General features: G+C 54.4%; 1 protein-coding gene across 8 annotated transcripts in view; it reads right to left on the bottom strand.

The window, feature by feature from the left end:
- The window catches only part of EVL (Enah/Vasp-like), a 148,259-nt gene that overhangs the window by 23,836 nt on the left and 102,559 nt on the right, over positions 1–21,864 (bottom strand). For all 8 annotated transcript variants that reach the window (XM_061395315.1, XM_061395317.1, XM_061395320.1 and 5 more), the window contains exon 3: positions 15,024–15,201. In XM_061395315.1, the coding sequence (XP_061251299.1) occupies positions 15,024–15,201 (178 nt within the window). The remainder of the gene's footprint in view (positions 1–15,023; positions 15,202–21,864) is intronic.

The raw sequence follows: 21,864 nt of genomic DNA, 5'->3' as shown, positions 1-21,864 counted from the left end.
GACCCAGCTTCCTGCCAGAGTGCAGTGCTGACTAGTTAAGCCTCTGGCCTTCCAGGATTCTATAGGCGAGAAGGATGGGACCGAGGATCACCCTGCTCTCGGTTGCTACAACTGCAAAGAACAGGATGTTTACAGAGACCATCCTGGGGCTGTGAGATCCTCTCCCTCCTCTTGAACGTCTATGTACCAGCAGGCCGCAGCACCTTGTAATGAAGAGTCCCCATGGGGGGGCAAGCACTCGGCTGTGACTCCACTCCGAGTCTGGCTGGGCAGGGCAGGGCAGGCCTCACGGCTCCTGTCCCAGGTACTGTACTTCTGGTTGCCCCGCCAAGGTGGGCGGACGAGCCGAGGTAGCGCTGATATGCCTCCTCCTGAGAAGAGTCGTCCTCCAGCGACCCGTTAACATGCATGGGGCCCCAAGACACCCACCCAGCCACTGGGGACACAGGGAGGGGCTAGGTTTCCAGGCGGCCTCTACAGGCAATCTCCTGGGCCTCCGGAGAGAATGGAACCCGAGACCCCAGCAGCGCCAGGAACCACGGACCCAGCACCTGCTCAGTGGTGCTGATGGAATTCCTGGCCAGCGAGCGACAGCCACCTGGCCCGCGCTGGGCAGAGACCCAAGCCCCCCCAGACTCCCCACCTCTCTGCAGGCTCATTCTCCTGTCTCCTGAGGCGCCTCTGTCCTGCACGGGCCCAGAGCCAATGAGTTCTGAGATGGGGTGCAGCCTTCCCCTCTGGTGTCGAGGCTCCTCCTGCCAAGCAAGGAGGAGTCCTCGTGGGAACGAGGCCTGTGATCTGGGCTGGCCATGGTCTTCAGAGCCACCCTGCCAAGGCCCCACAGGACCTGGTCTCAGAGCTGGGACCAGCGCCCAGGACAAATGTCAGCAGCCCAGGGCTCTGTCCACACCAGCCCTGCTTAGACCGACAAACAGACAGACAGCTGCCTTGTCCCCTCTGTGCTCAGGAAGCCTGTGGGGTGGGAGGCTTGCCCCACTTCCCGAGCTTGGCTCAACAGCAGACAAATCCTGACTGCCGCCACCCTGCCAGTCTGCTTCTTGCTTAAAGTCAATCTTGTGTACTTTTCAGCCCAGTCCTTACCAGTGAAATTAGGCTAAGAGTCAGCTGATACGTGGGGCAGCTGGCTTTGTTTTCCTCAGGTCACAGAGCCAGACGATTTATCACTGCATTGATAAATTGATGGTTTATCACAGACGATAATAACCCTGCCTCTGGGTCGTTTTCCACTACAAGCCTCTAGCATGCCCTCAACCCTGGGCCCACCAGTTATGGCTCGACCCCAGGGTGACCGGCGGTTAAAGCTGTGTCTAAGCGGCCAGCGTCGAAACGACCTGAAGACCCAGAGGTCAGCATGGGCAGATGCTCAGGCTGCAGCTCAGAGAAGGGCAGGCTGCCCAGGACCACACGGCGAGCAGCGGCCCCCAGCCTCACAACTAAGCGCCAGCCAGTACCCCACCCCCCTCCCCGGAGGGGACAGACCCCTTCACTCTGACGGTGACGGCAGGAGGCCCAGGTGCCACCCGGGGTGCCAGAGAGGAATGTCCCCCCTCCTGGCGTAGAAGGGCCCTGAGGTGGGGCAAAGGGAGAGACCTGCTTGAGAACACATCTGAACTGGGACAAATGGAGCTGGAACCCAGGCCTCCCAGCTTCCAGGCCAGGATGCCGCCAACCAGCCTGCTCAGTCCAACTCAGCCCGGTGCTTGGGATAATTACTGCCCAAGTAAGACATTTTCCCCCTCCTTTGCTTAATAAGCTCCATTCAGGACTTAAACAAACCTCGAAAAGAATCTCAAACAGGATAAGGTGCAATAAAATTGGTCAGGTTTATCATGCAAAGGACCTCTGTGCCATTTCCGTGATTAAGCTGCTCAACTATCCAGGGTGGAGCCTCCCAGACCTGTGTCACAGATCAGGGGGAAACTGAGGCTTAGAAATGGTGAGTGACTTCCCAAGGCCACAGGCGCCCTACACGGACGGGGCTGCTGGGACAGGAGCCCACGCTGACCACCACGGAGTCCGCTACCTACCATGGCGGCCCACCCCTCCTGCAAGGCCTTAGCCAGAACAGCACCTCAACTCTGCAGCCGTCGGTGAAGGGACTTGGCCCCAGGACCCAGGGCTCTGCCCCTGCCCCCACCCCCACCCGAGCACCTGGGAGTGAAGCGGGAGGGCCGGGGAGGGGCTCCCGTCACCTACAGTTCACTCTGCAAAGGACGGTGCAGTGGCAGCGGCAGGAGCAGAAGCAGTGGAAGGCCCACTCCCTGCTGGCCATCGCGGCCCTGGGAGCCGCCTGGGGGCGCACCGCTCGCCTCCTGCCCACCGCTCGCCTCCTGCCCACTCACCTCTCCTCCTTCCGCCGCCGGCCTGGGCTCTGGGAAACCGATACGCCAGCAGCCGTCTAATGGGCTTCACTGTGTCAATCTTTAATGAGGCTTCTCAGCCAACCTATCAGAACCCTCCTGTCCACCTGATTCCAGAAAGCTCAGGGGCCTGGGGGGGAGGGGCCCGACCCCTGGTGACACCATGTGTCTTCCAGAAGCCTCTCCTGTCTCCTGGGGGGCTGTGGGGAAGGACCGGGTGGGTGCGGATCCAGAGGGACCAGGTGACTGACCGAAGGACGAGCCCTGGGCACCACTTAGCCCAGGCGCCCACTGCTTCTGCCGCTCACCACTCCACCCAGGCGCCCCTCGCGGTCGCTCCCCTCGGGTCCCAGCCAGCCTGCCTGTCCTGTCTTCTGTTCTGGCCCAACCAGCAGCCTGGCCTCTCCCACTGCCCGGACCCCTTTCTGGGCACCTATGGCACAGGGGCTGTTCCTTCCACCATGAAGGCTCCTTTGCCCTCCCAGGCTGACAGAGGTCCGGGGGCCTCCAAGCCCCAGCTAAGAGGTCTCTGTCCCCATGCCACCTCCCCCGGCTCCTTGGCTGGCAGGAGGGTTGCTTCCTCCCCTCTCTTGGTCTCAGACTCTTTCCTTGAGTTTCCACATGAAACAGCAGAAAGCATAGCCCTTCTCTGATGGTCCCTGCACAGGAAGCACCGCTTCCACAGGTCCTGTGGGAAATGCTTCCTTTGGGATGTGAGCGAAGCCTCCTACAGGCTAACCTGCCTCCCCAGCCTCCTCTCTCCCCACTGGTGAGTGACCTGTGCAGCTCAGGCACCACCTCCCTTACCAGCTTCCCTCATGGATAAAACGCAGATATGTATGAATCTGTGAGGTACCACGCTAGACTTCGAAGGAATCTCGGATCCCCCAGACTTGCTGCCTAGGAGGGGCTTAAGGCTGGCACCTCCCCAGCCCCATCCGTTTCCTCCCTGACCCGGAGCTCATGCAGCCTCGCCTTTCAAACCTTTCCCTGATGAACACATGGATTCTACTGGGCTTGGGGCCTGGGGTGGCAGGTCATCTTCCCTCTTTGGGACTTAATCTTCCCATCTGAAGGGATGAGCCAGAGGAGGTGTCAAGGGGCTGGGAGCAGTACCCCACTTCTCAAAGCACTTACCACATGCCTGGCACTGTTCTGAGAGCATGGGCCTGAAGCTACCTGGAGCTAAATTTGAGTCCTGGCTCTGCCACTCTGATGCTGGGCATGCTCCTGAAGGGCTCGCCAGGTGGCGCAGTGGTAAAGAATCCGCCTGCCAATGCAGGAGTCAGGGATTCAATCCCTGATTGGGGAAGAATCCCTGGAGGAGGAAAAGGCAACCCACTCCAGTTATTCTTCACTGGAGAATCCCATGGACAGAGGAGCCTGGCAGGATACAGTCCGTGGGGTCGCACAGAGCCAGACACGACTGAGCAACCAAGCATGACACTGCACAGCGCTGAAGCTCTTTGACTCCGGTTTTTGGTCTGAAGCGCCCGAGAGCATCACTTGTCTTGGGCTGTGGGTCTTCTACGCAGCCTAGAATCTGACACTGAGTAAACTCAGCCCTGCCAGTGCCCCCTCCTCTTAGGTAATCCTGAGCAACCGTCATTTCACGTCTGTATTAAATTCTCATAACACATCCCAGGAGCAGAATCATCATTACCTCATCAGGCCAGGGACGTCCAGAGATTAGAAGCTTGCCTGCGGCAAGTGAGTGACACAGTCAGAACCAGAACCAAAACCACCCGCCCAGCGGCTTTCGAGCCTGTGCCGTGCCCATCTGCACCCCGTCTCTTCCTTCTTCAACAAGGATTTATTCTAAGTTTTCTGCTCCCATGGAGAGAAGATATTTCTAGAGGAGATCAGGTAAGACTATCCTGCCAGTTATCCGCAGTCTGGCTAACCTTCAGCCGTGCCTGAGTCCCTGAGGTCACAAGGCAGGGCCGCTCCTGCACTCTGCTGCAGAGGCCAGGCCACGCTGCACACCCGACCTGGAGTGCAGAGGCCCCGTGCCCTGGGCAGACCCTTCCACTGCTCGGTGGCACTGAGATACATGCAGAAACAAGAGGGCACATATCACCCTCTGGAACATCAGTTTTACTGAAGGGGAAGTAATTCCCAACAGGCAAAGAGGAACAGCTATGTAAAATGGGAGTGGGCTTTTACGACATACGGGCCAGGACTGGAAGGACCCAGACTGCAGGTCTCCTGCAGCTCCACCGTGCACTAGCCCAGGACAGGGGATCCTGACCGCACCCAAGGCCCTGTGACCCGCTCTCCTAACCTCTGCTGTAGATCACCTGCGTTCCCCAGATGTGCCTGTCTTTCCCACCTCTCTCTGGCGGTTCCTCTGCCTGTGGTGTGGCCCGTTTCCACCTCTGCCCCACTGGCCTGCCACCCTGAGGCCTGCTCAGAGCCTTCTTGAAGCCCTGGCTACAAGGCCCCAGGCCGCTTTTTTAGGACAGTTGGTAGGTGTCTGTGTGTGCCCCTGCTGGAGGGCGAGCACTTTGAGCAGAGACATACGCCGCGTTTAAGCCTCCGCATCGCTGCGTGTACTTCCCCCAAACACCGGACAGGCTCTTATCACCACCCCACACAACGGGTCAGGACACAGTTGGGAGGCCCCAACTCACCCACCTCGGCGGTGGCTGAGCTGGATTCCTTCAGCAACACCTGTCTGTGCTGTGTTCCTCTGAAGCTGGGAGACAGACAGGGTGCTATCCATGGACAGGGGGTGACCCAGGCCGGTTGGCCGGGCAAACCATTGCTAAGTCTACTTAGGAGCCGCGGGCTGCAGCCACTGCTGCGTAGTAGCTGGAGAGGCAGCGCTCGAGGCCCTCAGGTCGCAGCAGGCAGCTGGGAACCCGCAAGGACCCTCCCTCTAAGCCCAGGCAAGAGGCAGGCTCCAGGGCAGGGTATCAGGATGCAATTTTTCACCTCTGAAGATACCTGATGCCAAGAGCTGACTCACTGGAAAAGATCCTGATACTGGGAAAGACTGAGGGCAGGAGGAGAAGTGGGCGACAAAGGATGAGACAGTTGGATGGCATCACTGACTCAATGGACACGAGTTTGAACAAACTCCGGGAAATGGTGGAGGACAAGGAAGCCTGGTGTGTTGCAGTCCATGCAGTCACAGAGTTGGATGCAACTGAGCGACTGAACTGACCGACTTTCGTAAACCTCACCGATAGATCCCCCACACCCACCAGGATGGGAACTGCTCTTGTGAGCTCAGTGCAGAGAGGTTTCAAGCCTCTGCTAGGCAGCTTCTCTCAACTGCCCTCTCCTCCACTGGTAAACTTCTCTCCATCCTTTAAGCTCTAGAAAGGTCCCCACGGGCTGGGCCTCTCCTCACTCTGTCCCAGCACTGGCCATGCTGTGCCTTCTAGTCCCTCTTCCCCGCCTGAGCTCTGTAGTCCCCTCTGGGCACTGGTGCACGGCCCGGAACGGAACAGGCCAGGTACATGCCTGGTCCTTCCTCCATCACAAAAACGGCACCGAGGAGGCAGCCGTGGACATGGACAGTTGCCCTGGACCCAGGTTCTCGAGAGGAGAGACAGGCAACATGTAACAGGCAGACCACAGCAGGAAAGAGCTGATGGGCCAGGTGTGGCAGTGCCGCCTCCCTGACGGGGTGTCGTGAGCAGAGGCACCAGGGAAGGAGCCACGGCTACTCGCAGGGAAGAGCGGTCTGGGCGGAGGGGCCACAGGGTAAAGAAGCACGTGGCACAGTCGGGGTGGAGGCCAGAAGGCCCCTGCGATCGGAAGTAGGTCCGTGGGAGAGGGAATGGGGCGGAAACGCTTGAGCAAGGCAGCCAGGGCCAGTGAGGCCCAGGCAGGCCTCAGTCAGGGTTTGGATTTGATGCTGGGTAAGACTGTAAGTCCCTGGAGAGTCCTGAGCAAGGCTGACCCGGCCTGACCGAGATGTGCAAAGATCAATCTGCTTGTGGGTGGAGAACAGATGTATCTCGGCTAAGCGCAGAAACAGGTAAATCAAGTAGGTGTCTGCTGTGAGAACCCAGGTGTCTGCTGAATGAGTAAATCATGAATGAAGGCAGGCAGCTGACAAGCGGGCGGGGGCGGGGCCTCAAGTGCTCACACCCTGTCCACTCTAGGAGCCACAGGTTGCAACCCAAGTTCCGAACTTGGGTTCTTGAGTCCCTGGGATGGTCACTTACGAAAATATCTGAGCTGGCTCTTATCTAATGTGAGCTAAAGTTGGCAGAACGCTGACCTGTGAAATCATCATTCTTTAGGGAATTAAGTATGCCAGGTGAGAAAAAAGAAAATGGATGCTATCTAGTTTTTGACTTATACCAGGAGATGTAAGTATCTGGCTATAAAGATGGGCCAGGTTAAATGTCCATAATAACCCACGGGGACGTCCCTCGTGGTCCAGAGGGTCAAGAATCCGCCTTCCAATGCAGGAGACATGGATCTGATCCCTGGGCCAGGAACTAAGATCCCACGTGCTACAGGGCAACTAAGCCTGTGCGCTGCAACCAGAGAGGCCGCGCGCTGCCAAGAAGACTCCACACGCTGCAACCACGGCCCAGTGCGGCCAAGTACACGTTAAAAACCAGTCTACAGTCAAGCTGGGCTATGGCTCAGAAACACGGAGGCTGCCAGCTCACTGGGGTCTCTGTCACTCACGAGGGTGGCCTCAGGCGAATCACTGCTGTGAACCTTCAACCTTCAGGCAGGGACAAGGATTCCTAAGATGTCCCTGACAGCCTCTAGAGGCTGCCGTGGGGACCCAGTGAGACGGGGTGGGCCGGCCCTGGGGTGCCCGGCCTCTTCCTGTCCTAGCGAGGGCTGAGACCCAGGAGGAAGTCTTGGGACAGGGTTGCTCCAGGAACAAGCATGACAATTTGTATTCTTAGGCTGCTTCACAGCTCACAAACCACATTCCGTCTATGCCACAATTCAAGTCTTACAGAAACTCTGCAGGCGGTTTTACATCTACTTTGAAAATGAGGAAACCGAGTCTCGGGGTGATGAGACCGCTTGCTCAAGTTTTCACAGGCTCTTTGTGTGACAGGGCTTGGGGCATGGGACTGGCACTCCGTCCCCTGCCTCCGGAGTCTGTGTCACACGTCAGTCACCTGTGTGGACCACAGGCTGCTTACCACACCTCAACTCAACAAGTACTAGGTGGGCGGGCACCTGTGAGGCAGCCTCTCTAAAAGACCCTTTTCGAGCCCTAACTGGGCTTGTGGTGCCCAGGCCAGATCTACGGAAAACGAAAAGCCCCAAAGAAACCCCTCCAGTAGTGTTAGTGAGACAACCCCGGGGCTGGTGGAAGGGGTCCTCCTCCTCCAGGGTGGGAGCTGCGCACAGACAGGAATTCCTGACGGGAAGGTGATGGTGGTAGCAGGCCGCCAGTGGGGGCTCAGACGTGAGGGGCCCACGAGGGCTATGAAGTCCTACCTGGAGCAGAGGGAGACCCCGGGGTCAGACAGAGCCTCTCCTCGGACCCTTGAGTGGACTCACCACCCCAGTCCAAGCTGCCCTGCCGGCCCCGTATGTCCCAAGGGATCACTAAAGACGTTGATACATTGGTTAGGTAACTTTTCAAATATTAAAAAAGGAATGAAGAGTGACTTTAAATTGTTAGTCATTTTCAAGTGACAAGAAACTTGCACAAACAACACCTCATGCCTTTGTCACAACAGCCCTGTGAGGTGGGTGTGGGAAACCCATTGTACAGATGGACAAACTGAGTCTCAGGAAGGCCCAATGACTTGCCCGAGGGTTACCTGCAGCACAAGCAGTGCTGGAACCCAGCCCCATCTGACTCTGTGCCACGTCCGATGTGCACACACAGGCCACGGCAGCTGGAGTTCGGTGAGGACATGGCTGCCGGCTGGGAAGATGCCTCTGCTGCCCGTCTGCGTGGTGCAAGGCGGGCCGAGGAGATGGGTGCGATTTCTGTGTGAGACAGTTTCATTTGCCGTGTCCTCAACCACAGATAGCACCCCTCGCCTCGCGCCCGCTTCCACAGGCTGCTGGTCCAGCGATGGCGTCTTGGTCGGCAGAGGATGGCGTGGCGTTAGGAGGGGCCCGTGGGGCACAGACAGGCAGGCAGACAGACAGGCGCCACAAGCTCACCCTCCCCCGGACACCTGGGACCCGTCGGCCCTGCTTCAGGGCACCTGCCCTTGATGGGCTCACAGTCTAGATGAACCAATCTCGGGCTCAAACCAAGTGCACGGAATGCAGGTCAACAATGCAGGTCAACAAGTGGGAGACGGCCCTGGGCAGGGAGGGAGGGGAGGGAAAGTGAGAGAACACACGTGAGCCTGGGGGTCTCTGGACCAGCAAGACCCTGCGTGTGCTCACCTAACCTGGTGGGTACAGCCAGAGCCTTTCAGCTAAGACGGTGGGCTGGGTTTGAGGGTCAGAGACAAACAGGACACGGCAGGGAGCACTACCTATCACGACGGAGCGCGGGGGAGGACAGGGAGCCCTGCCATGTCCAGGCTGGAAACAGCTCTGTCGGCAGAGCAAGGTTCCCTGAGGGCGGGTGGGGCTGGACGTGTGGGGACAGGAAGGGACACCAGGCGGGGATCTGGGGAAGGCGCCCTGATGAGTCACTGGGGGTGTGGGCGGTAGGGCGCCCCGGGGGCTGGTGTGCGGGAAGTGGCCGCCAGGGGGCAGGCAGGAGCGGGCATGGGGAGCCGCCAGGAGCGGAGCTGCCAGGAGGGAGTGGGTGTCCCCAGCGATCCTTGGGGTGGGGTGGGGATAGAAAGTGCCCACGGCTTCCGCAGGAAGAAGACAGCTCAGTATTTCTTTTACTTTAGATAATTTTCAGAAGAAAAGAGGTTTACAAAAAGCAGGCTCCAGCCCCACTCCAGGAAGCTAAGAGGTGGGACACAGGAGGAAAGGGCTTTGGGCCTCACTCTTCGGGAGAGGCCCCGGCCTGGGCGCCTGCCCACTGGGAGTGACGCCACGCTGGGCATCAGTTAAGGACACGGACATTGGAAAGACTAGGAGAATGTCCATCACCAGCTTGAAAGGTACCAGTGATGTCACCGTGGAATAAACCGGGTAAGAAAAGGCTGCAGCGCTAGATTCTGAGAGACGTGCCAGCGTGGAGTGCACCACGCCCCCAGGGTTTCTCCTCTTTTTCTGCAGAGCCCCAAGAGATACAGTGGAGCTGTTCTGGCTGTGTCAGGTGAGGGCCGGATGTGCCTGGTGAGCCCCGGAACTCCACAACATACCCCGTTTGAGAGTCCCTGTGCTCAACCCTGAACTGGAAACAGAGCTGCCTCTAACAGGCAAGCTCCTGCCCCCCAACAGCAGCAGCCACCAACTCCACGAGGCACCCCTGCGTCTCAGCCTGTGCCAAGGCCCTCAGGATGCTCCTTTCTCACCCTGAGCCGGGGGGTGCCAAGGTGCCACCTCCTGCTCGAGACAGGCCAGTCTTCACAACTCCTGCCACGCGTACCGCGCTTTGCTGCGCACCCATGTGTGGGCTTCTCTGGTGGCTCAGAGGTCTGCCTGCAATGCGGGAGACCTGGGTTTGATCCCCGGGTCGGGAAGATCCCCTGGAGAAGAAAATGGCAACCCACTCCAGTACTCTTGCTTGGAAAATCCCATGGATGGAGAAGCCTGGTAGGCTACAGTCCATGGGGTTGCAAAGAGTCGCAGACGACTGAGCAACTTCACTTCTCAGGATCCCGTCTAAGACCAGCCTGGCCACCCATTTTACAGGCGGAGAAGCTAAGGCTGGGGGAGTCCTAACTGAGGTTTGATGGCCTATCTGTGGGGGGAGCTGATCCTGACCTCTCCCCTGGGAACACAGCTCCAAGTGTGGAATTTTGTGTGTGCTCGTTGGTATTTTCTATTTTTCAGTAATAAACAAGGACTATGGGTGAGGAAGGAGCCTATCTCCCGGAGGTGCCAGGTCCTCCGGGAGGTAGAGAGGGACATTCCACCATTCCAGTTTCTTCTCTGGGCTTTCCCTGCTCTGAGCATTGGCCACGGGGACACGTCTGTAAGGAGTGAACTGGCATGCACTCTGTCCAGACAGTGCACCTAAAACCTAAACCAGGAGCGCGAGAAGGACTTGCAGAGATCTTGACCAAGTCTGTATCCCTAGTTTCAGAGATGGGGAGACCGGGGGCCCCAAAAAGTGGCCTGTTTACAGTCAGAAGCAGGTTCACATGGACGCACGCAGAAGCAGTTGTCTTTATCAGGGCTGTAACCCTAACCCTAAACTGATGTCTGCACAGAGAACGAACTGAGGAAGGGAGGGAAGCCCAGGCGGGCCTGGAGGCAAAGTACAGCCCATAAACACGGCTCCCCTGGCTGATAACAGGCAGCTTTAACCAGACGCTGGTGGGCGCCCACGGAGGGTGGCAGCGAAGGAAGCCAGGTAAGGGTACTGGCAGCGTGGAGTCGGGACGATGAAGACCCCCGCCACCGAGACCCACGACCGTGGTCCTTTGTCTGCTGTGGCGGTAATGCGCCAGGAGCCACGCCGACCACCCTGCTCAAGCCCTTGTGGTCCCCAAAGGGCGACGACTGCCCAGAGCTGTGGGGTCAGGCTGGGCCCACAGCTGGCTGACCCTCCTCTCTGACCTCCTGAGGCAGTGCAGAGCTGTAGACAAAACCCTGGATTTCAAACCAGGGGCCCTAAATACGAGTCTCAGTTCCACCAGAGGGCTGCGGCAGACATGTTTCCCTTTAGCCCCCACTCGCCATCTGGGTAAACGTGTGTCACAGAAGCTGGCCTGACACCTGCAGGAAAAAAAAGCAGCACATTCGGGAGCACCTCCTTGGCCAGCGAAGGCCCACCCCCAGGCTGCCCAGTTAGTGGGAGTCTTTGCCCAAGAAGCAGCTGGAAGGGGCACGTGGGAGAAGATTCTGGTTAACACACACACACACACACACACACACGTCCTGGGCTGTGAGAAGGTGCAGATGTTCTTACTACCATAATCATTATCTCTGCCATCCGCCCAATCACAAGGAGCCCTGCTCTGAACCCCCCTCAGCACACCCGCCACTTGGTACCCAGAAACCCAGAAACACTGAGCCCGCTCACGCACAGGGCTGCGCCTCACGCACAAGGGCACGCGGGCGCCACTCATGCTCGCGCGTAGCAGTGCCCTCACGCACAAGGGTGGGGGTGGGAGATGCGGCTGGACCCTGCAGCTCAGAGAGTCCACGGTCTATGAGCCCGGGCCCCGGATGCCCGGCTCAGAATAGGACATGCCAGTGAGGACTGGAAGGGGCAGAGGTGGTTGATTACCAGACGCCCGGCCCTGCGCTGGGCAACTGAATCCTCTCCTCCACCCATTTAAGTGGGACTTCTGACCCTATTTTACAAACAAGGATGCTGAAACCTAAAGACAAGCAAATTCAGCGAGACCGCAGGTGGAAAGAAGAACCAGTATTACTCACACTCTTCTCACACACGAGGCACTGCACGCTAAGTGCTCTATAAACACTCGCACTGAATCTTCATGTCAGCCCTAGGAAGTAGGGCTTGTTATCCCAGGGCCACAGGCGGCAGAGCGGAGACTCGATAAAAGACTCTGGTGCCTCCAGGCACACACTCTTCTCACCACGGCTGAGCCCTGAGCCCCGTGGGGGTCGGGCTCTGGTCTGCAGAGGTGAGAACCTGCGGTAACCACACAGTCGGCTCCACACCCGCACACAGGACCAGCCGCGGATCACGCAGACCCAGAGATGTACTCGTGGAACAGCAGCCGCGTGTCAGTGGACACCCAGTTCAGAGCTGTGCTGTTCAAGGGTCCGCTGCACTGCGAACGGCTCCCACCAAGGACGGCGGGACAGCACTTTCCAATGCAGGGCATGTGATAGAAACGTCGCAATTATCTGCAGCGGGAGGCCAGTGGCAGGTGGTGGGGAGGCTGCCCGGGTCCTGCCCAGGCTCCAGGGGCTGCACGACTGGGCAAGGAGGCACAGCCACACCCCGGAGCGTGCTCCACAGGGACAGGGCTGGCCGCGGACACACATGGGCCAGGGGGCGGGTGCCTCAGACGTGAGGTCAAGGACAAGAATCAGACGCCGATGTCCGCGTTGTACGACCCACTTACGTGAAGCTCAAACACAGGTAAAGGTGCTCGGCTGTCACAGAAGCTGAAGCCCTGGCTGGGCTGGAGGGGTGTGGCCTCTGTCGGGGTCCCACAGACGCCTTTGTACAAGCTCAAGGAGCTCACGCTTCAGGCGTCTGTAAGGCACAGCAGGCCACACACAGGGGAAGGAAACGCTCTGTCCGCAGGGGCCCAGCTCTTGGCCTCCAAAGGCCAGTGAGCCAGGAGGGACGACTACTCACGAGCAGAGTCTCAGGTCAGGCCCCCGTCAACGTGAGCACATACCCACCCACCCCGACAAGGACCGCATTCCACCCAGAGGGGATCGGGGTTCCAAGGTGACTTACTACCTGGCAAGAGTTATTTTTTATACTGATCACAGATCTCTATCTGAAAATGAGGCTCGGATTAGCTGATTTCTTTGTGATTCTGCTGTGAAGTTAATAAAGTCAATAGTAGTTGCTTTGAGCCAGCCATCTGATTAAATGAAAACCTTTTCCCCACCTTAATGTATCTATATATAGAGAGATAAAATAAAGCTAAACTCTCTCATCCTGGGGCAAGTGAGGCCACTCAGATTGGAAACCTTAAACTCAGCTCACTCTACCTTGAGGCTCAAGGCTCTCGGGTGGAAAAAAGATGGTTTAATCAATGTTTATTTGGGGCCTCCAATGTTTCAGGCACCGCACTCGTCACTCAGTACCGCTGTGGTCCCTCACCATGCAGCCCCCGTTCTCAGCAGAGGATCCACAAACCTTGCAGTCTTTGCATAGTGGGAAAGAACTCTACCAGTGCTGGTTCTGCGTATGACCTGCAGGAAGCATACTCTAAACACACTCATTATTTACAAATTCTCCGAGGGTTTAAGTTAGGGCCCAAAGCTTGGATCTATAAGGCACAACAGTTATTTAAAAGGCATCTCCCTGCAGCTTCTAAGTACCATGGCTCCCCATTTCCTGCCTTAACTCTGGCAGCAGCAATGACAGTAATAATACTCACGAATAGTAATACTGGGAGATTAACACGTCAGGCGGCCCACTAACATCTTATATTTGAGTTCATTTAAACATAGAATCAGGCTTCCCAGGTGGCTCAGTGGGTAAAGAATCTGCCTGCAATGCAGCAGATGCCAGAGATGAGGGTTCAATCCCTGAGTTGGGAAGATCCACTGGAGGAGGAAATGGCAACCCACTCCAGTTTTCTTGCCTGGAGAATGCCATGGACAGAGGAGCCTGGCGGGCTACAGTCCCTGGGGTCGCAAAGAGTCGGACACGACTGAAGAGACTGAGCACACACACACATAAAAACAGCTCCTCATCACCCGTCTTACAGAAAAGAAACCCAGACACAGAAAAACAAAGCGACGTGTGCTGGACTCAAGGCTAGCAGGGCGCCCCGGGCCCAGCCCCACACTGCCATGCCCACCGACACTGAGTCCTCCAGCCAAGCGCAGGATGTTGCTGGCCTCTACGACGCCGACTCCCCGGAGGGCCCTGTCCTCCCGCGGAAGCTGACACTGCAGACCGCCCAGAAGAGCCACATGTGTTTCTGCGTCTCTGCTTTGCCCACCCTGCAGACGCTCCTGTTGGCCCCTCTCTCCGCCCCCACCCCGCTGTCTACACCCCGAGTCTCCCAGGTTGGCTGAAGCCTCTCCTTGTGCAACCCCTGCCACCTTCCAACTTCACATCCAGCCTCCTTCCTTTGGCACCTCGGGCCCCAGAGACACTGCACGCTCTCCTCCACGCACAGGCTGAGCTTTCAGGCCCAGGAGCCTTTGTATCTGCCGTTCCCTCTGCCTGGGATGCCCACTCCCTCATCTCGTTAGCTCCCTGCCTGTCAAAACTCCAGCTCAAATGTCACCACCGCTCAAAGTCCAGCTGGATAGTCCCTTCTTTTCCTTTCCATGCTCCTGAAGCCCCTGCCCTGCTCACACCTTATTAACGCCCCTATCGCAACATGTTATCTCTAGCGGTTCACAGGTCCATCCTTCTTCTCTTGGATACCAAATGCCGTGAGTCAACAGGCTCCATCGATTCACTTCTGACCTGTTTTGCCCCAGACAGTTTCCAACACACAGCAAGTGTTCAGTAACACTATGTTAAGCTTAGGAATGACTGAATCCAAGAATACAGTTTTGCTTGTTCCCTCCAAACTCTGCCAAATGCGCGCTGAGGATGTGGAAAGCAGGCGACAAAGGTGCCCACCTGGACGCCCGGTTTCGGGCACACAGTACAGCCAGCGCCCGCTCCAAGGTGCCACACCTGGACGCCCGGTTTCGGGCACACAGTACAGCCAGCGCCCGCTCCAAGGTGCCACACCTGGACACCCGGTTTCGGGCACACAGTACAGCCAGCGCCCGCTCCCAGGGCAGGGGCGATGCCGAGGCCTCTCTTCTGGTTCAAACTGTTAATAGCGCTTCGTATCTAGAGTTAGGCAGCAGTTTTCTCTGCAAATCCACCAGACGTCAGCTCAGCACAGCTGCAGTCGAGGACACCCCGGAAGCCAGAGCCGTGGGAGCGCGGAGGGAGGGGAGGGAGGGTCTGGGCGCCAGGCCAGACAAAGCCCCACTTACCGCCTTCCTGGGAATTCATGATGTTCAGGGCAAACAGCATGGCGTTGGAGAACGTGGTCGCCTCTTCCTTACTTGCAAAGTTTAAACCGTAGACCTGGCGGGCATCTCGCCACTGGTGGAAGGTTGGCGTTGCCTGATTGTACTTCAGCCCTTTCACGATTGAATAATTGATCACAACCTGAAAGGGAAAAGAGAGAGAAATACGTGTAAATAAATAAAAGGTAAGTGAGCTGGAGAGAGCTGCTGTGGGGCAAGGACACTGTGTCCCTGGGGCTACCAGGGGACAGGGGGACGTGGATGCGTCAGAAGAAGGGGTAGCTTGGCCAGGCAGCTCTTCAACACTAGCAGCAGAACAGCGAGGGTCTGAAAACCAGTTATTTCATTTAACTGATAAAGCTGTGTGGTCACGGCCTGAGCTGGGAGTTGGCTTCCGGGGTCCTGGCCCTGTCACCCCAGGCAGCACCCCGGGGCTCAGTTTCTCCAACTGTGAAACAGGGATAGTCATCCTGGCTCGACCGACCTAATGGGGTTACTGCAGAGGTCACGCTGTAACACATATCTCATCAAGACTTCTAGATATAAAGATTCTTAAGGGCGAGTCTTTCCTAATTCGTATTTATGCTCCTGTAGCTCTCTGCATAGTCTAGAATGCGTTAACCAAAGGGTTGTTAAAGGACGACTCCTCACTCTTTCCCATGTGGCTGTTCAGCTTCCTCAGCACCGTTTATTGAACAGGATGCCCTTTCCCCGCTGTACGTTCTTGACTCCTTTTGTCATAAACTAATAAACCATATCTGTGTGGGTTTATGACCGGGTTCTCTATTCTGCTCCACTGATTTCTGCTTTTATGACAATCTCATGCTGTTTAAATTACTACAGTTTTGTAATATAGTTTGAAATGAGGGCGTGTGATGCCTCCAGCTTTGTTGTTCTTTCTCAAGATCGCTTTCGCCATGGGGGTCTTTTGTGGTTCTGTACAAACTGTAGTATTATCCTGCTGCTGCTGCTGCTAAGTCACTTCAGTCATGTCTGACTCTGTGCGACCCCATAAACGGCAGCCCACGAGGCTCCCCCGTCCCTGGGATTCTCCAGGCAAGAACACTGGAGTGGGTTGCCATTTCCTTCTCCAATGCATGAAAGTGAAAAGTGAAGGTGAAGTCACTCAGTCGTGTCCGACTCTTAGCGACCCCATGGACTGCAGCCCACCAGGCCCTCCGTCCATGGGATTTTCCAGGCAAGAGTACTGGAGTGGGTCCTATGGAAAATGCCATTGGAATTCTGATAAGGATTGCACTGAGTCTCTTGATTGCTCTGAGTAAGTATGGACGTTCTAACCTGAACACAGAGTCCTCTCTTTTCTTTGGTGAGTCTGGCTAAAGGCTTGTCAGTTTTGTTTATCTTTTCAAAGAACCAGTTCTTAGTCTCACTGCTCTTCTCTGTTGTCTTTTTAGTCTCTATTTCTGCTCTAATCATCGTCGCTTCCTTCATTCTACAAACTTTGGGCTTGTTTTGGTCATCTTTTCCCAGTGCCCTGCGTGTAGTTAGGCTGTTTGAGACTTTCCTTGCTTCTTGAGGCAGGCCTTTCTGCTATGAGCTTAGCAGTACCGTTGAGAACTGCTTCTGCTGCATCTCACAAGTTCTGTTAGGTTATACTCCCATTTCTGCTTGTGTCCAGGCATTTAGAAGTCTCTCTCTTGATCTGTCCTTCAATCCACTTCAGCAGCATGTTGTTTAATCTCCATATTCTTGTGATCTGAAACCATAAAGCTCCTAGAAGAGAATCTAGGTGACAAACTCCTTGACACAGGTCTTGGTGGCGATTTTTTTGAATCTGATACCAAAAACAAGAGCAACAAAAGCAAAGCAAAACAAGCGGGACTATATCAAACTAAAAAGCTACACGCAAAGGACGCCACCAACAGAATGAGAAGGCGATCTGCTGAGTGGGACCAAGTGACTGCAAATCATGTATCTGATAAGCGACCAATACGGCTAACAGATACATAAAGAGATGGTAAACATTGGCAGTGATCAGGGAGACACAAACCAAACCCCAAGGGGTCATCATCTCACACACGTCAGAAAACATTGGCAGTGATCAGGGAGACACAAACCAACCCCCAAGGGGTCATCATCTCACACACGTCAGAAAACATTGGCAGTGATCAGGGAGACACAAACCAAACCCCAAGGGGTCATCATCTCACACACGTCAGAAAACATTGGCAGTGATCAGGGAGACACAAACCAACCCCCAAGGGGTCATCATCTCACACACGTCAGAATGGCTATTACCTAAAAGAGAAGAAATGAAGTGTTGGCGAAGATGTGGAGAAAAAGGAACCCTTGTGCACTGTTGGTAGGAATGCAAATTGGTATAGCCACTATTAGAAAACAGTACGGAGGTTCCTCAAAAAGCTAAAAATAGAACTATCACATGATCCTGCAATTTCGCTTTTGGGTATTTACCCCAAGAAAACAAAAATACTATTTTCACCTGGGAAATGCCATGGACAGAGGAGCCCGGCGGCTACAATCCATGGAGTCATAGGAGTCAGACACGACTTAGTGACCAAACCGCCACCACCAAGTCCAACACACACACGCCACGTTCACAGGAGCAGCATTTAAAAATACCCAAGATACGGAATAATCCAAGCGTCCACTGACGTATGGATATATACGGAAACTGTGGTATACTGTGTACACGATGAAATATTATTTAGCCATGAAAAGAATGAAACCGTGCCATTTATGACAACATGGATGGATCTCAAGGGCATTACGCTAAGGAAAAGAAGTCAGACAGAGAAAGACAAATACCATACGCTCTATCTCGTATGTTCTCATGGATACAGAGAACAGATGGATGGTTGCCAGAGGAGGGCGGTAGGAAATGGGGGGGAAATTATGCACATGAAGCCGCTTAACACAGCTGCTACCACACAGCAATTTGCCAGCAAGTGTTAACTGAGAAATATTCAGTCCTTAGAGACGGAAACATGCAAGTGGCATCTGGATGAGGCTGGACAGCCTGCTGTCGGAGATCCCGCCTTAGGAGGGTACGAGATGGGTGCTCAGCTCTCCTCTGGCTTTCAGGCTCCAGGGTTTTGTGATCTGAAATTGGAGGCAGCTCAGTCTACTGTTGCTCAGTCGTGCCCAGCTCTTTGCAGAGTTCTCCAGGCCAGAACACCGGAGTGGGTAGCCTTTCCCTTCTCCAGGGGATCTTCCCAACCCAGGGATCGAACCCAGGTCTCCCGAATTGCAGGTGGATTCTTTACCTGCTAAGCCACAAGGGAAGCCTGCCTCTGGTCAGGAAGGTGGGCTCAGGAAGATTCCGAGATCTGAAGGACACCCTGCACGCTGCTGGGCTGCTAAGACGAGAGCTCAGGTTTACTGCCCCACCCTGCTGCGCTGCTGGGTAAAGCAAGGCCAGAGCACACTGGGCAACACCGTTTTCCTCCAAGCCTAAGCCATGTGGAAAGCAGGCTGGGTTGTCCTACAGCGAAGAGAGAGAGTGAGCAAGAGAGAGAGGGTGCAAGAGAAGCACATGTACTAAATTAGCTACGGAAACACAACTGTTTCATAACTTACTTGTTACACACTGACAGCGCAGTGTGGGCCAACATCTATACCAGGTTCCTGGGGTGGTTCTCTCTCTGGGTTCAGCTTTAGATCATCAGAAAAAGGGCTGGAGGTTTTGTGGTTACACGCGTGATAAGAAGCACAGTGACTTGTGGTTAACATGGCTCTTCAGAGGGCACAATAGTCGCAGTGCAGTGGCCAGCATGAGGGAGATAAGACCCTCTCCTTTCCACCCAGAAAGCCTATGTTCAAGTGGCTTTGGTGCTGCACCGTTAGTGGACACAGAGGGCCACGTTCTAAATGGAAGGAGGTCTGGAAACCACGTCGTATCAAGAATGGCTATGGGATACTGAAGCAGATAAAAAATGAGACTCTTCAGGCACCCAAGGAGAGGACGTAGGGAAGTGAGATTTAGAACCTATGGTTTGAAATCTCTGGTTGGCTGTGTTCTTGGAGGGGAACTTAGTGGCATTGGGAACTGGGGGTGGTGGATGCCTATCTGGAATACAGGAACAGTGTGGCCAAAAGTACTGGCTTAAGGAACTCAGAGACCAGACAGAATATCTAATTCACTTCAGTTCAGTCGCTCAATCGTGTCCGACTCTTTGCAACCCCACGAATCGCAGTACGCCAGGCCTCCCTGTCCATCACCAACTCCCGGAGTCCACCCAAACCCATGTCCCTTGAGTTGGTGATGCCATCCAACCATCTCATCCTGTCGTCCCCTTCTCCTCTTGCCTTCAATCTTTCCCAGCATCAGGGTCTTTTCAAATGAGTCAGCTCTCCGCATCAGGTGGCCGAAGTATTGGAGTTTCAGCTTCAGCATCAGTTCTTCCAATGAACACCCAGGACTGATCTCCTTTCGGATGGATTGGTTGGATCTCCTTGCAGTCCAAGGGGCTCTCAAGAGGCTTCTCCAACACCAAAGTTCAAAAGCATCAGTTCTTTGGTGCTCACCTTTCTTTATAGTCCAACCCTCACACCCATACATGACTACTGGAAAAACCATAGCCTTGACTAGATGGACCTTTGTTGACAAAGTAATGTCTCTGCTTCTTAATATGCTGTCTAGGTTGGTCATAACTTGCAAGGAGCAAGTGTCTTTTAATTTCATGGCTGCAATCACCATCTGCAGTGATTTTGGAGCCCAGAAAATTAAAGTCAGCCACTGTTTCCTCATCTATTTGCCATGAAGTGATGGGACTGGATGCCACGATCTTAGTTTTTTGAATGTTGAGCTTTAAGCCAACTTTTTCACTCTTCTTTCACTTTCATCAATAGGCTCTTTAGTTCCTCTTCACTTTCTGCCATAAGGGTGGTGTCATCTGCATGTCTGAGATTATTGGTATTTCTCCTGGCAATCTTGATTCCAGCTTGTATTTAATTCAATCCTCCCTTTTTACAGGCAGGAAAACTGAGGCCCAGGGAGAATAAGTGACTTGTCCGAATTACATGGTACATAACAGGAGAACTGAATTTAGAAGCCAAGCTTGTAACCTAGGACTGTGCTGCTTCTGATTGCCAGCATCATGAGTTGAAATCTTTCTTCCTATAATTCCTTCTTTGGTCTTAGCTCTAACCTCCTAAAGCCTTAGGAACCAATGCTCTATTTTTAGAGACTTTCAATATTAGACTGGGAGAGAGTGATAAAGCCATTCTAGAAGTTCTAAGGGTTCTCTGAGGCATATGGCTGGCCTCTCCTTTGCAGCTCTTGGGTGGCCAACTCTGTCCCATCTATTCCTGGAAGTAAAGTGAAGTGATAGTCACTCAATCGTGACCGGCTCTTTGCGACCCAGGACCATAGCCTGCCAGCCTCCTGTCTATGGAAGTCTCCAGGCAAGAATACTAGAGAAGGTAGCCATTCTCTTCTCCAGGGATGTTCTCAAGTCAGGGATCGAATCCGGGTCTCCTGTACTGCAGGCAGATCCTTCACCGTCTAAGACACAAGGGAGGCCCTTACACCTAGAGCATAGAGTCTAAAGGCTGCTCACCTAGTTACATATCTGCTAGCCAAACACAGCCCACAGGGGGTTGTTTTGAATACAACTACCATAGTAGGTACAATTACTAGGCAGCGGGTTTTGAGTCAAATGGCTCAGGATTAAAATGCTGGCTTTATTACTTTGCAGTTGAATAACCTTAGAAAAGTTACTGACATTACCTTCTTCATATATAAAATGAAAATATTATAAATTATGCTGGACTGAATATCCTTGTGGATATATCAGTGTGAACATTCCTATAAGCAGAACTTCTGGATCAATGGACATGATCATTGAAACATCTGGTATTTTCTATCTGAAAAGATCTATTCTGAAACATCCCAACTGCCTTCTAAGAAAGGAGAGTCCACGCAATGTGTTTTGGACATACGTGTGATGACACACAGCCGACACGGCACTTGACCGTCTGCCGCGAGCTGGTCAGTGTTCACTAACTGACGGACAGGCCTCGGGGCTGACGCTTAGAACGCTCTGTGCCTAGAGTGGCTCCATCCCTTTGTTTACCTGCTTACAGCATGCACGTTACTGCAAGGCCACTTAGGGGTGTGGATCAGCTTCATTTCACACACTCCTCCCCAGAGATGCCCACACTTCTGAGTGCCACCATCAGCTACTTTCTCCTGTTCTGGAACGACACAGAAGTGGATTCATACAGCACACACTTTTTCTCGATGGTCTTTCATTCCATGTGGTATCTATGAAATTCACCTGTATCACCGCATCAGTAAGAATTCAGGTTTTTTTGACTGCTAATACCATTCTCTTTTTTGATATACCATAAATAACTTATCCATTCTCCTGTTGATGGACTTGCCCATCATTTCCAGCTGTTGGCTATTAGGAGTAAAACTGCTGTGAGTATTTTCACATAGGTCTTTTAGTGCACACAGGTGCTCATTTCTCTTGGGTATGTTACCCAAGAGTAGGTTATAGGGTAGGTGTATATTGAGTTTTACTAGGATTTGGCAAACCGTTCTTCAAAGAGGCTGTACTGACTGACACCTCCGCCAGCACGAACGGGAACTCCAGCTGCCCTGCATCCTCAGCACAGGTGGCACCGTTCAGCTTCAGCCTTTACACTTCAGTCTGCGTGGTGTGTGTAAGTACTCGGTGGTTTTCACTCGCGTCTCCCTGATGAACAGTGACGCAGAGCGAGCAACTCCCATGGGCTCGTCTGCCGTGTCTTGTTTCCACTGTTGTTTTTTTCCTTTTGTGAAACTCTTGTTCAAGTCTTTTTGCTCATTTTTAAGAGG

The sequence above is a fragment of the Bos javanicus genome, chromosome 21 (genome assembly GCF_032452875.1).
Source record: "Bos javanicus breed banteng chromosome 21, ARS-OSU_banteng_1.0, whole genome shotgun sequence".
In the NCBI taxonomy this organism is placed as follows: domain Eukaryota; kingdom Metazoa; phylum Chordata; class Mammalia; order Artiodactyla; family Bovidae; genus Bos; species Bos javanicus.
This window is presented reverse-complemented; position numbering and strand designations above follow the sequence as displayed.